This window comes from Pezoporus flaviventris, unplaced genomic scaffold (genome assembly GCF_033815535.1).
Source record: "Pezoporus flaviventris isolate CSIRO_AGI_PZ_B2104156 unplaced genomic scaffold, CSIRO_AGI_Pfla_v1 ptg000018l, whole genome shotgun sequence".
Taxonomy (NCBI): Eukaryota; Metazoa; Chordata; class Aves; order Psittaciformes; family Psittacidae; genus Pezoporus; species Pezoporus flaviventris.
In genome coordinates, this window is record NW_026892566.1 from 5,143,164 (window position 1) to 5,157,398 (window position 14,235).

The window sequence follows — 14,235 nt, forward strand, 5'->3', positions numbered from 1 at the left end:
CTTGGCAGTGTGGCTGTATACGTACTTGGCAGCAGGATGCCAGTCTATATCCCATTTTTATTAATTTTTTTTTTTTATTTATAATGATTTGTAGTTATACTGTGTTGAAAACTTCCATTTTAATTTCAGTCCTAGATTTTAGACCATTTTGGTTTGGTTTTGTCCTGTACTCACAGAAAAGCATCTGGAACGATTTTGTAATTGGAATGTTTGCGACAGCAGTTTCCACCACAACAGCCTTTCTCACTTGCTGTCACTCCTGTCAGATTTCACCTGACTGGCTGAACCTTTTTTTTTTGTCTACTAAAGGAGGCATTATTATGATGGTGTACATTTAGGCATGGGGAAAATAAGGAATGTGAAACAGTTCTTAGTTTTTTTTAACGGTTTGCTTATACATATGAGCATATCTAAGTATACACCTATAGCAAATATGAAGGACATAAAATCTCTTGTTTGCAGCTGTCTGGCATTGAATGACTTACTAAGAGGAAGATCTTTGGATGACATTATAGACAAGCTTCCAGAGATATGGGAAATACTATTCAGAGTGCAAGATGACATTAAGGTAATGGAACTGATAATTGAAAAGGAATCTTCAACAGAAGGTACAGTGATCAAGCTCTAAGATGTTTAAAGAGAGATTCTCTGAGAAGTCAAGTTGAAGCCCATGGGAGTTTTGGGGATTAAGCAGACAAATAATTCGGCAGTTAACATTTCCATGCCACCTTGGAAATTCTTTGTGTATTTTAAGTGTTGGTTTTTGTTCCTGAGGTGCTTATTCTTGATGGCTCAGCATTTTTCCTGGGTATGAAAGAACTTCTAAATTTTTACCTAACTCCTGAGTATAGAAACATTTATTTTGTGCTTCATGTGTGCTTAAATGACTTGCATCTATGAAGTCAGAGTCCTCAGCTCCTTCTAGGTTTCAGCTGTGTTAATGTATTTGTCACTGAGTATACCAGATACTCAGATGGACCAGAGTCAAATTTTTTTGTGGAAAATACTATGTTACGTATTAGCTATGGGTATACCCTTGTCAGTATGAGTGATATGAATTAATATGAGTTGTTGTGGAGAAGTTTTCAAAATAGCAACAATGGATTGTTGACTTGTTTTTTAGGAAACTGTGCGAAAGGCAGCAGATCTCGCCCTAAAAACTTTAAGCAAGGTAAAACTTCAGCATTTGCACATGGAGACATGTATGATTTTGATGTTAGGTAATGATTCAGCATCATATTTACAGGAATGACCTGTTTACCGTAGGCTGTTGTTTTGAAAAGACTTCCAGTATGAAGTAGTTACGATAAACAGAACAGCCCCCTAGGAAGCAGTCATAAGCTTGACCATATCTTCTTCTGTACTTTTTTTGATGCTGCTTGAGGATAATGCAATGTTAAGTCTTAAACAACCAAAGGAGGGATATAATGAACTGTGTTTTTCCCTCTGTCCTTTTTGTCCCACTGGGGATGGTATTCAAGGAAATTTCATACAACTTCAAGTCCAACTGATGTAGTTGACCAAGCCCAGTGGAACCTTAACTGGTGTGAAACAAAGTAATCAACTGGACTTCACACTCTGGTGCTGTTAGTGACAGTGTAGTATATGTATCACTTAATATTTTGTTTGGTATTCCTTTCACAAAGTCAGATCAGTGGAAATGGAAACAGATCTTAAAAGCTGTGTGTGAAATCACAACCTTCATGGTGCATGCAGTGTGACATTTCAATGGCGCAAGTTGTGATTTTGTTCCAAAATGTTGCAATTGCAGAATCTCTTCTGACCTGGGCCTTTTCTGCCTAGTGGAATATTTGAATCCATGTGGCTGAGAGGCTGTCCCTTAACTGAGAGGTCATTTGGTCTGTCTCATCATCTGGATACAGTCAAGGCCTGCTAAGTTCTGAATTTGGCTTTTCTGGAAGCTGACTCTAGCTCCTTTTCTGGATGTGACTTGGCTTAAGTACCTCCTGGAGAGGAGAATGAAAATATAACAGAGCCTTTGTTTGGCTTTGAGCAGTTGCTGTAGTTGCCATTGACTTCCTCTGTCGGAAGGAAAAGGTGCTTTAATGTAATCTGAGCAGATTTGTACATGCTTCCAATGTGGATTCTCACTTGTCCCCAGGTCTGTGTGAAAATGTGTGAGCCCTCTAAAGGAGCAGTGGGTCAGAAGACGATAGCTGTATTACTCCCTTGCCTCCTAGACAAAGGGATAGTAAGCACAGTTGCTGAAGTCCGGTCTCTCAGGTTAGTTTTGCATCATATAAGTTCCCTGGGGGTTGTATCATGATTTCATGGAACACTGGAATCATAAAATGGTTCGGGTTGGAAGGGACTTCACATATCATCTAGTTCCAAACCCCTGCCATAGGCAGGAACACCTTTCACTAGACCATGTTGCTCCAAGCCCTATCCAGCCTGGCTGTGAAGAGCCACAGCATTTATGGACAGCTTATGCCAGTGTCTCACCACCCTCACAGTTGTCCCAGAGAGACCCAGCTTATTTGCTCAAGTTGCAGAATGTTCTGTGTGTTTGAAGGGGCAAGTTTCTCCTCAGGACTGCTTTCCTGCTGAGTCCTTTTCTCACTGAGTTCAAACAGCAGCCCCAAAAGCTGTATGCATCTTTTGAAAGTATCTGGCCTCTCTGAAAATGCCCAGATTCAGTTCCCAGCAGGAAGTTCTTTTCTCCTTGTATGACTGGCAAACTGATCTGCAAGCAGTTTGCTGCGCTGGAGACTTATCTTCAGGACTAGCATATGTCTTCTGCTTGTAGACAGAAAGTCCCATGGTAGCTCTTGAAACAGTCAGGTTGTGAGTAATGCATCCCAGAGGCGGCTGCACTTGTTCATGCTGTTCAAATACATTTTGTGTCTTGTAAGGGTTCAGTGTCCCTTGATATGTAGACATTTCATATGCTTGCCACTTTGTAACCTTGTTTAGTCCTTCATTTGTGTGAAAGACAGGCTGGAAAATTGAGGCCAGATGTATGGCTGGTCTTTGCAAAAGTAATTTTCTTTTATTGAACTTGATTATGCAGGAAGGTTAGAGAGCTCCTAACACATTATAATAAATACTTCTTGAATTTTTTAATCCCTTTTGAAGATAGGAAAACCCTGTGTCAAAATGCAGCCTGAGAGATGTGGTGAGTCTGAAACTGACGCATGGTATTTGAACAGATCATTGTAATTTGTTTTTCTTGGGCAGAGATAGTGGATATCTCTGGGATGACTTTGCCCAGAGCTTCTTTAAAACGTGAAAATGTGTTAATTCTTCTTACACCTGTCTGTGGTACTGCCTCTTTGCCCATTCCTTTAATGATACCCTGACCAAAGTAAGCAATCTCTGCAAAGTGTAGCATCAGTTGGAAGCTCAGGGCTAGGATATTATGTTGCTTAAGCAGAAAAATACACAGATTTTTGTTTGCAGGTAGATTTATATTGGTGTATCTGAGATTTGTATTGGCCTTTTTGTTGGTACTGGATTAGAGTAAATCAGAGAGGTTTCTCAGCTAAGTCTGTGTTTCTATGTTAACCTTCCCTTTGATCTTTTTCTAGCATTAACACTCTTGTGAAGATCAGTAAAAGTGCTGGGTCTATGCTGAAACCTCATGCACCAAAACTTATCCCAGCTCTGCTGGAATCCTTGAGTGTGCTGGAACCTCAAGTCCTCAATTATTTGAGTCTTTGTGCAACGGAGCAGGAGAAAGTAAGTGCAATTGCTATGGGAAAGTATCAACAGAACAGAGATGACAAAGATACAAGCTTCATTTGGTAAACAGAAAAATAGCAGATTTGGTTGAGGGGTGTTCAAGAGAAAAAAGAGAAACAGCTAGTAAGTTACTAATAAAGTTTGGTCATTGGAATATGGTTGGACAAATGTGGGGTTTAGTTTTTTGTTTGCCTTTTTTTTCTTTTCTTTTTTTTAAAGGGTTGTGGGTTTTTTTTATTCGCTAAACCACCACATTTCAGAAACTGAAGAACAGTCTTAGAACTGTTGTTAGGTGTCACTTCACTCCATGTACAGCTGTGAAACAGTCAAAGAGACAGTCTGTAATAATTATGTGGAATGCACCTGTACTGTCAAACTTCTCTGTTTTTCCCAAAAGATTAGCTGCAGAAGTTCTGGTAAATCAGATGTGCTATAGCACTGTGGGCTGGAGGTGGATGTTGTCAGCACTGTGTCCTTTAATCTCTGTCAAAGAACTGTATTAATCAGCAGCAGTCTAATGGGAAAGTGAGTGAAACCCACTGTTCAGAAGCAAATTTAGCTAATTTCATTCTCATGTACTCTAGCTAGAACATCCTTCTGCCTCTGAAAGGGAGGCTTTTGTAGTCTGTAAACATGTCTTTCTGTCTGTATGCATCTGAAATGGATTTTGGTTTGAGTTTGTGAGGTAGCAAGTTTCAGCTGATGTTGCCCTTTCCACTGTTTTCATGTTGAGTTTACATTTGATTTTGGGTTCCCCCCCCCCTTTTTTTTGTTTTTTAATCTCCAGACTGCAATGGATAGTGCCAGACTTAATGCTGTCAAGTCATCTCCCATGATGGAAACCATTAACATGGTAAGTACCTGATTGAGAAGGGTTCCACTATAAGGTAAGTTGTAGGAGAAGAATATGAATCAAAGGGAAGCTTTGCAGAATACCTCTTCAGGGTTCATTTTGTTGTCACATCTGCATGTGGATGGCTGTCCACCTTCTTTTTCGTGTGCTGATTTATTTCATCCCAATGCCACAGCTTGTTCCTCAGATCAGTTGTGAATAATCTTGGCTCCATTTGGTGTCACATGGGTTGTTTCTACACCCGTAGACCTGCCTGTCTTGATGAAAGGGACATCTTTCAAGTGTTTTAATTTGAATGGGGGCTCAGTTGGTTCTGGATTATGCTGGCTGCTATTTCTCTTTTTCTCTGGCCCTCATTTCCACAATCAGCTTCTCACCTGGGTCTCCAACTGGTGATAGTTGTTGCTCTTAAGGCATATATTGCTCTCTAGCCCTTGCCTCATGGTGCCTTAAGATAATCCCTACCCGGGCCTTGCCAATGTTTTGATGGGGGAGATACTTAGAAGAAATGCCGATATCATTGAAAGCACTGTCAGTAGCTGGTGTTCGGCACCAGGGTTTCCAGCTGCTGGAGGAGGAGTTGCTGATGCCCAGACAATGTGCTGTGGTGTTTGTCTTGGCAGAGCTCCTTGGCCTCTGTAAGAGCCTGTCCCTTCCCAGAGAAAAGGCAGCTCTTTTCTGCTGAGGCACTGCTCACAGCCAGGGGCATGCAAGCAGGCAGGAGGTGCAAGCACTATTAAGAGAAGCATAGTCACCAGAGCTATTCTTTGTTTCCTGTGCTTATGGAAAAGCAACAGCAGCAAGTCCTGTACCGAGCAGCATGTGAAGCTGAGTCTGGTGTCAGGTGGGGTGCTCTATAAACAGTGTGTAAAGTGGCTGGGAACGAAAGGACCTGCGTAAAAGTGTACTCACTGCCATCCTGCAGGCTACAGCGGCTGCTGCTGCCCCTCCGCCAGACCGTGGCTCTCTCCTGCCAGCCCTGGGGCAGTTGTGCAGCCCTGATAGTGCTGGGGATCTCTTAAGAGAGTGGAATGATAGTATGGCTTTCCTGGAGTAGTGTGAAGATATCCTGGTTTATGACTAACCTTCTGTCTATTGCTCTATAATCTGGGGCTGGCTGGGACATTATAAAGGATTATTCCTTTCACTATATTGGTGCAGGAGGGGAAAGTGACAGCTGATGGGATATCTGAAGCTTTCAGTTATTATGTGATCCTTGCATTTGCTAGAGGATGGATCTCCCCTCTGCAGACAGTGTGCTACAGAGAGTGCTGGCTATACGAAGCTTTCTGTTTTGCCCGGTGGCATTTTAGGTATAGGAGTTAGAAGTGATACCAGTATGGTACCAGTAACACTCTTGTACCTTTGTCATTTATACCGCTTGTTTTGTCTTGACCTGTTTAAAAATTGTCCTAACTAGATTTGTTTCATCATCTAGTTTGGATATGTTATTTTTTCAGGGTTTCAGACAGTTCTGGAAATGTTTGGTTTGTCCCGAGATATGCACACCTTTGCATCTCTTTCCCTCCCCAAAGAGAGTTCTTGCTAGTGTGTTACTTTCAGCTTTCTAAACAGTTGGAGTGCAGGGAAGCATCAGTTCTAGCAAATAGTAATTTTGGCAGGGTCATCTCAGCACAGAAGTGGCACAAGAGAATCTGTGTGGTGAAAGCCAATTTGTGGTGCCTTTTTCCCACTGTACAGCAAACTCTCACAATTCAGCTAAAGACCTTCAGCTAAAGGCCTCAGCTGAAAGTAGACCAGCTTCAGACTGCCACTATTACCTTTCTTTTTTTTTTTCCCCCTTCCACCACCCTTTTCCCCGCTCCCTGGTCCCTTGCCTTTCTCTAGAGCTTGCAGTATTTGGATGTTTCTGTCCTGGGTGAGCTGGTTCCTCGGCTGTGTGAACTGATCAAAAGTGGAGTAGGCCTTGGCACAAAGGTATGTCTGTGACTTTAGTACTCCATTTGGGAACAGAGAAGGAAACACAAGCAGTATCAACGTAAATATGCTTCTTTTGACTGTCTCTCTTAAAGCAACAGCTTGGGATTGTGCTGGAGTCTTTATATCTGGGTCTCAAGCCACCTACATTACTACCAGACTTGTAATTTTCTGAGTATGTGCTGCCTTAACCTCCCCTAGGCTATATAGCTGTTATGCTCTGTAACACTTGAGCGCAGAAGGTTGTTCTTGGTCCCTGTATATATTCCAGGACCATCTATCCTGAGCGTAGGTCCTGGTAACCTTTTTACTTCTTAATTCAATTCTTGTAATTCATTTGTTGCAAACCGTTTTTCTGCTTCCACTGTTGGCTCCCGCTTATCAGGGGAGAGGCTTTGTGGGCCTAGATCATGTCATAAGAATGTGTATAACACTGCAGAAAGTATCAACAGAAATAGCCAGGGGCTAAGACTGTTTCATCTCGTCTTTATTTTCCCTTGCAATCTTCCAGGGAGGCTGTGCCAGTGTAATCGTGTCTTTAACCACACAGTGTCCTCAGGACTTAGCACCTTATTCAGGTGAGGTTTGTTTCTGGTGTCAGGCTTTAAAGGTGCTTTTGTGTTGCTGTTCTGTAGGTATTATTTCCTCCCTACTGGCCCTTGATTTTATCACATGAATGACCTTTACATGTGTATTTTCCTCAGAGAGCTGTTAGCAGTTGCAGTTTATATGAGACTGGCATGCTGGGGGTAGGTCCTTTGGATGTTAAGTACCTCACCAAGTTGAAAGAAGAGCAGGGAGGGATTTGAGGGAATTCTCTAGGGCCCAGCAGGAGCAAACAGAATTTTCTCTAGACTTTCTTGGAGCAGACAAACAATGCAATGCTATCAGTAGCACTTGTTTCTTCAACTTGAGCTATGGGGGAACCATAAATAGGGACTTTGCTTCCTTGGGTCTCAGTCTTCTCTTTACAATTTATTGTGATTCAATAATGGAAAGGAGGTCACCTTTCTGTTGCAAAACAGAAAGCAAGCTGACAGCATGATGAGCTGGGATGCTTGCATAAAGGAACATTACCAGTCAAAGTGTGCAGTTTGCGGCTTTCAAAACGCTAGTTTCTTCTCAGTTTTGCTGTGTTACACTGTGCACTTGTTTAAACGTAAGGACTAACAGACCTATAACCCCACAAACATGTGATGAGGAAAAATGCCTAAACTCATTCAATTAATGAAATGCAGGCTATTGTAATTCTTGCCACAGCAATAAAAATAGGATACTTATGATAAAATCTATTCCAACAGGCAAACTTATGAGTGCTTTACTTAGTGGCCTAACAGATCGCAACAGCGTGATACAGAAGTCTTTTGCCTTTGCTATGGGGCACCTAGTCCGGGTGAGTTGGGGTTTAAGGCAGTTTCAAGTTTAATTTTATTTTTTTGTTGTTGGCTGGGCTTTTCTAAAGTGTTGGAGTAATCTAAGTCTCTCCCTGTTACAGACTTCCCGAGACACTAGCACTGAGAAGCTGCTGCACAAACTCAGCAGTTGGTACATGGAGAAGGAAGGTATGTTGCTTTGGGGGTGTTCAGTTACAGAATACAGTGCAGAAAGGCTCCTAGTGATAGCAAAAGCTGGTAAAGAAACATTTCTATATTGTGATGCTGTTTCACTGGCTGGGTAATTCCCATGCATCATTATACAATATTGTGCATCCCTCTGCTTCCCAAGAAGCAGACGAAGCAGTTAAAGGAAATCCTGCTTCCCAGTAATAATGTGTGACTGTTTTGCTCCTTCAGAGCCAGTTTACAGGACAGGCTGTGCTTTAACTGTGCATTCTATGGGACGCTACAGCCCAGATGTAGTGAAGAGCCATGCCAAACATGTGCTGCCATTGGCTTTTCTTGGTATGCATGAGGTTCCTGATGAAGAGAAAGGAGAGAAAGAGAATTCCACTCTGTGGACTGAAGTATGGCAGGAAAATGTACCTGGTAAGTTGTTTTAAGAGTAGTGAAAGCTTTCTGGGAAGCATGGGGCAAGAAATATGCTTTCTGTGAATCCATTTTGGAAATACAGAATTCTCGTGGCAAAAGGTTTGGGTGGTCTGCTTCCATTTTCTTTCTTGCTAAAGATGTCATGTATGAGTTTCAGCAGGTTAGCTTCTCTGTGGCTATTTAAAATAATGACAGAGGTGTGATTGCTGAGGATACACAGGCACAGTCAGAAGTATTCTAAGACTGTGAAGCACTGAATGTCACTGTAACATGTCCCTGATTGTGGCGCAGAGAGCTGGACAGCTTTGGAAATTTTGATGCCAGCCTTTAAGGGTTGCTTTGCACACCCTGACGTTATAGGCGGCTTTGGCCTGTGTCTCAGGTTGGAGATCTGTGTGGAGGTGCCTGTGGCTTTAACCTCAGTGAATGAATCTGAGCTAAAGAAGGGCTATTTTGCTATACTTTATGCATGTGGAAGGAGATCTGGATGCATGGTGAGATGGTTTTGCTGGTTCCTTCTCTGACCTGATTCTTGGATCTGGTCCCTCAGATTACTTTTCAGGTGTCTCGGAATGTAACTGGGAGGAATTCCTCACCCCATTGCCTGAAGCAGGCCTGGCTGATACATTTCATCCACCCGTTTCCCCCCAAAATAAAGAAAAAACCCAAACCTGTAACTGCTTTTTCTGCCTTCACTCACCACCACCCCCACCCCCCGCAAAAAAAAAAAAAATCAGGTTTTTGTTTCTTTCACAGCAGAGTTACAGTTTTCCTGTTTGATGTGCAGGTACACAGGGTGGCATCAGGCTGTACATGCAGGAGTTGATAACCATTACCCAGAAAGCTCTGCAGTCCCAGTCCTGGAAGATGAAAGCCCAGGGAGCAGCGGCAATGGCATCAATTGCCAAGCAGACAGGCTCCCTTGTACCACCACATCTCGGCATAGTGCTGTCAGCACTGCTGCAAGGCCTGCCAGGGAGAACCTGGACTGGGAAGGTAAGAAAGGAAGTGTCACCTCATGGATCACTGAGCACCAGCATGCAGCCCTTGAGCCAGGACGCATAACATTCTGTGCTGCAGGGCAGCATGTGTAGGAACTCTGGCTTAGGAGGTCTGCCTTTTGCCCTGTATTCATTCAGCAGATACAAAAATGATAGGGAAAACAAGTATGTGGTGTTCGTATTGCTTTAGGATTTCGGTTCCACTTAAAACTACTTGCTCTGCGCCATATTCTAGCCTTGAGGTGTCCTAGCTTCTGCTCAGAGGTGCTGCAAGGCAATTTTCCACTGCTAGTTCAGTGCAGATGGAATGCCAAGTCCTCTGCAGCCTCTACAGCAGGAGTAGCGCTTTTTCTCTAGGCTGGTGTCATAGAAATATTCCCCCACCACCTCTCGCACCAGAGTGCAAAGGTTTTCCCTGCGCAGCAGGACTGTGCCATTTGGTTGCGTGGCATTTCTCAGTGGTATCTGTTTTATTCATTGCAGGAGGAGCTGTTAAAGGCCATTGCCAGTGTCGTCTCTGCATGCAAGTAAGTGGTACTCTTAGGATCTGGGATCTCAAAAAGGAGGTTGTTGTACAGTGTTGCCCGTGTGGTGCTAAGGAGACTATAAATTTGTGAACACCATCGTTATCTCCCATCAGCTCAGGAGGAATCTGCTCCGCTTGCCAATCTGTGGGTCAGTGGTGAATGCTGAGAGGGGCAAGTGATGCTTCAGAGAGACCTGCAGAGATAAGTGGTTGATTTAGGGCAAAGAAGAGGATGTTGAGAGGTGAGAATTACTAAAAAGAAAGAGGAGGCTAAAGGGAAGGATAGACACATTAAAGGCTAAAAGAGAGGAAGAGGTAGAAGAAGAGGAAAGGCAGGGAAGTATGTTGGAAGCATGTGAGTGAAGACGAAGAAATGAGGGAGGACAGGGTAAGAGCGAAGAAGAGGATCAGACTGTAACTTCAGTTACAGCTGTCGGTAGGCACCCCTGTGCCTAGACACAAGAATTGCCTCCTAGGTATGGGAAAAGCATTGCTTGGGAGGGGATTACTGTCGGTCTGATAGTTCGTGTGTGCCTTGTATTTCAGTGCAGAGCTACAGAAGTCAGTGCCTGGCCAGCCCCCCATCAGTGATATTGTCCAGGCTGTCCTGAAAGAATGTCGGAAAGAGAACCTGAAGTACAAGATGGTGGCACTGCGCTGTGCAGCTGGGGTGCTGCAGGCAACAAAGGAAGACCGGTTCCAGGAGCTGGCAGATATCGTCTTCCCCATGATAAAGAAGGTGACAGTTCAGCTTGCTGAATTTTCCCTCTTTCAAAACAAAACACCCAAGTGGTGATGACAGTCTGGCTGATGCTTGGATTCATGCCATGTTTCTGGCCAGAAGGCTGATGATGTGAGGAATACCCCACACTCAGCCAGTGGGTCTGAATGAATACCAGACTGCTGATGAGCTGCTGGGGGGTTGCACCTGTGTGGCCCATATTATAAATTGGCCCAACTGCTCTCTAGGCAGAGTCCTTCCCAGCACTGCCCTGGATCCTGCCTGTGGAACTTGATGATCTTAAGGTCCTTTCCAACCCTAACTGTTCTGTGATTCTATGATGCAGCATTAAAAGTTAATTCCTGGCTGCTCTGCAGGCAGCAAGAGACTCCTAGGAAGTTGTGTAGAGTGCTGCTGTTGAGTATCAGCAGTGCTTTGCAGCTCTTCAAGAGGGACTTGAATAGCACAGGCAGATGTTTGGGTGCAAGGCCACGGAGCCTGCTGCGCACTTCTGCAGGCTGCCAGTAGCACCAGAGCTACCAGTGGCCAAGGGGGCCTGTGCTTCATCTATGTGGAGGCACTGTCTAGGTGCAAGGGCTGGCATGCACAGACTGCAAGGGAAGACTGAATGGCACTGAAGTGTGTGGCTGACCTTCCCCTCATCCTTCTGTCGATCATACCTTTCCCTCATGCCCTCTGCAGGATTCTCTTGAGAGCTTGGGCACGGGTTTACCAAAGCATGATGAAGAGGATGAGGAGACAAGGGAGAAAGAATTGCAGGTGGAGTCACTGATCTGTGCCTTCGAGACCCTGGGCAAAGCCTGGCCGAGGAGCCCAGAGACACAGCGTAAGTCAGCTAATGGTGTGCAGAGCAGGCTTTCTTGGCTCAAACTGTTTCTTCTTGAAGTTGAAAGGGGGAGGAGGGCAAGACCTGGGGATCATGCAGAGGGAGTGGGGAGGCTTTTGAAAAGGTGCAGGATCTCACCGCCTGCAGCTTGCAAGATCAGTGAGAAAGCTGCCCCAGCAGCTTTCACACAGAACCAGCCCATCCTTGAGGAAATCCTTCACTGTTTTAAATCCACTCACCAAACTGTTCTGAGTTTTTGAAAACATACAGGGTGCCTAAGGTGGCTTGGCTAGTCAAGCAGCTAGTTCTGCTGCTCACATTTATGTTTGCATCAAAGTTGGTACATGGTGAAGGAACTGGGTATACATGAAGAAAACACATGGTTGCTCTCCTTAGCCTGCCAGAATGTGTGATGCAGCTGTTTTATCTCCCAGTGCTCATAATGAGTGTTGATGTGGTGAAGATTTTCAGGGTCACGTGTTGCAGAACGTTGACTTGGTTATACGCAGTGACTAGCTTGATCTCACTTGGAGAGGAGCACAAGGAACACCTGGGAGACAGAGCAGGAGGTGTTTTCCTTCTGTCTTTCCTTGTGGTAACACAATGACATCCTTATTTCTCTGTAGGCTGCTATCGCCAAGACTTTTGCAAGTTAATGTGTGACCGTCTGAAACTCAGCACATGGAAAGTGCAGCTTGGAGTGTTACAAGCCATGAATGCCTACTTTAAAGGGTAATTCTCCTTTCTGCATTCCACTTTGATGTTTCTTTTCTTTGTTGCTTCAAACTGTTTAATGAAATTGAGGATGATTTTGGATTCTCAGGAAGTCGAGCAGACTTCTGACAGTGATTTTTCATTTGACAGGCTATTGCTGTTTGATAAGGAACACTTAGACCCTGTGGCTTTGACAGAAATACTGTTGGAAACCTGTTCATCGATCACCCATTCTTTAGGTAAATGGACTTCTCCTGGTTTGTGGTTGATGATGAATTGCTTGTCAGTTGGGGGTTGACTGGTAGTGGAACTGCAGAGTAAGCATAAGCTATCAGAGATAACATTTTGATTTTCCTTGCACTTTGTGGCAATTCTGATGTTGCAGTACCTGTTCAAGACAGTACTATTCAGGATGCTGTGCACAGGGAAGTAAACTCCTCAGGTGCAGGAGAGTTTTGAAAGGGTAGAGAGAGGCAGACAGCAGACTGTGCAGCCTCTCAGGAGTGCAAATCAGAAACATAGTGATTTCTTTCATGCTGGACCCTACCAAATCAAGCTATTGCTGATGTGATGAAACAAGTTTTTCTCCTCCACAGTTCAGACTTCTTGCATACACATGCATTGGAGATGCCCAAAAGTTTCTTGGGCAGTGCATGAAGCTGCAAGGTTTTGAGGCAGTTTGTGCTCTCCCTGAGGAGAGCACCCAGTGGTGATATGAGTGCTACCTATAATGTCATGTTGACAGCCATGGGGCCCTTTAGGACTTTGGTAGCATTCCCACTGGTCCTGTGACTGTGTAACCCTAAGTCTTCTCATACGTGCATTGTGGCTCTGGTTTCTGGTATGTCTAAAGGCAGCACCTACTTCAGAGGTTGCTATGGATCCACTGAACCCTTTGCAGAAAGTTTCTCTCAACTATCAGTCCTTCTGAAATGAGACTTAAATGAGATTTTAGCTCAGGACATCCAATAATTTTCTGTGACAAGCTTATGCTTGATGGCATAGGGTTTATTTATGCTCCCTTTATCACAGAATCATAGAACAGTTAGGGTTGGAAAGGACCTTAAGATCATTTAATTGCAACCCCCCTGCCATGGGCAGGGACACCTCACAGTAAACCACGTCACCCAAGGCCCTGTCCAACCTGGCCTTGAACACCACCAGGGATGGAGCATTCACAACCTAAATCTGAATGGTTTATAGCCATTACAACTTGCCAAAAAGTCTGTTACGCACAGAACTTGTTTGTGATCACACTGCAGCTATGCCAGTGTTGTTCCTTTTCAACATGTGTAAGGAAGAGTAGTTCTGTGGTAATGGGAGAGGTGATGCACAAAGTCTGGTTGACTTGTCAACCTCTAGTCAGTCATTTTCTGCCATTCAAATACATCTAAGTGAGCAGTGCAGATGGCCAGCACAAATGAGTTCAGTGAGCTGTGCTAATAAATGTTTTTTGGAGACTGCAGTTGTGAGTGCTCTTTGTGCCTTTGGTTCTGAATGTGGTTGTGGGTTTTTTGTTATTGGCTGTATTTTCAATCCCTTAGAAAACAAAAGCTACACGTCCATAAGAACAGAAGCTTTGACTGTGATAGAACTGCTGCTCACCAAACTGCAAGGTGAGATGCTTTGCTCACCAGCTGGGAGTGCTGCTGTTTGGCAAAGAAGGCACCTGGCTGTGTGGCCTGGAACCCTGGACAGATGCTGCTACCTTCTGCTTACAGCACTGGGTGATTCTGGGGCAGTTGGGACTTGGGAATCCTGTGCTTGGTGACTTGGGAATCTTTGAGAGCTTTACGTAACTGTGGATAAAGCCAAAGTCTAAAGTACTCCAAGGATACTCCTTGGGTGAGGAAAATGTCCAACAGGGAGCATCCTGGAGAGCACACAGGGCAGTTTTTAGTCAGATTCTGCTATGTGCAAGCACCATAGAGGACAGAGCTCC

At 44.2% G+C, this 14,235-nt stretch overlaps 1 protein-coding gene across 4 annotated transcripts in view; it reads left to right on the top strand.

Moving 5' to 3' along the window:
- The window catches only part of ECPAS (Ecm29 proteasome adaptor and scaffold), a 65,248-nt gene that overhangs the window by 47,722 nt on the left and 3,291 nt on the right, over positions 1 to 14,235 (top strand). For all 4 annotated transcript variants that reach the window (XM_061455126.1, XM_061455125.1, XM_061455127.1 and 1 more), the window contains 17 exons: positions 463 to 568; positions 1,124 to 1,171; positions 2,123 to 2,244; positions 3,552 to 3,702; positions 4,493 to 4,558; positions 6,407 to 6,496; positions 7,008 to 7,074; positions 7,798 to 7,889; positions 7,992 to 8,058; positions 8,290 to 8,481; positions 9,272 to 9,480; positions 9,969 to 10,012; positions 10,558 to 10,750; positions 11,435 to 11,579; positions 12,206 to 12,311; positions 12,444 to 12,532; positions 13,838 to 13,909. In XM_061455126.1, the coding sequence (XP_061311110.1) occupies positions 463 to 568; positions 1,124 to 1,171; positions 2,123 to 2,244; positions 3,552 to 3,702; positions 4,493 to 4,558; positions 6,407 to 6,496; positions 7,008 to 7,074; positions 7,798 to 7,889; positions 7,992 to 8,058; positions 8,290 to 8,481; positions 9,272 to 9,480; positions 9,969 to 10,012; positions 10,558 to 10,750; positions 11,435 to 11,579; positions 12,206 to 12,311; positions 12,444 to 12,532; positions 13,838 to 13,909 (1,859 nt within the window). The remainder of the gene's footprint in view (positions 1 to 462; positions 569 to 1,123; positions 1,172 to 2,122; positions 2,245 to 3,551; positions 3,703 to 4,492; positions 4,559 to 6,406; positions 6,497 to 7,007; positions 7,075 to 7,797; positions 7,890 to 7,991; positions 8,059 to 8,289; positions 8,482 to 9,271; positions 9,481 to 9,968; positions 10,013 to 10,557; positions 10,751 to 11,434; positions 11,580 to 12,205; positions 12,312 to 12,443; positions 12,533 to 13,837; positions 13,910 to 14,235) is intronic.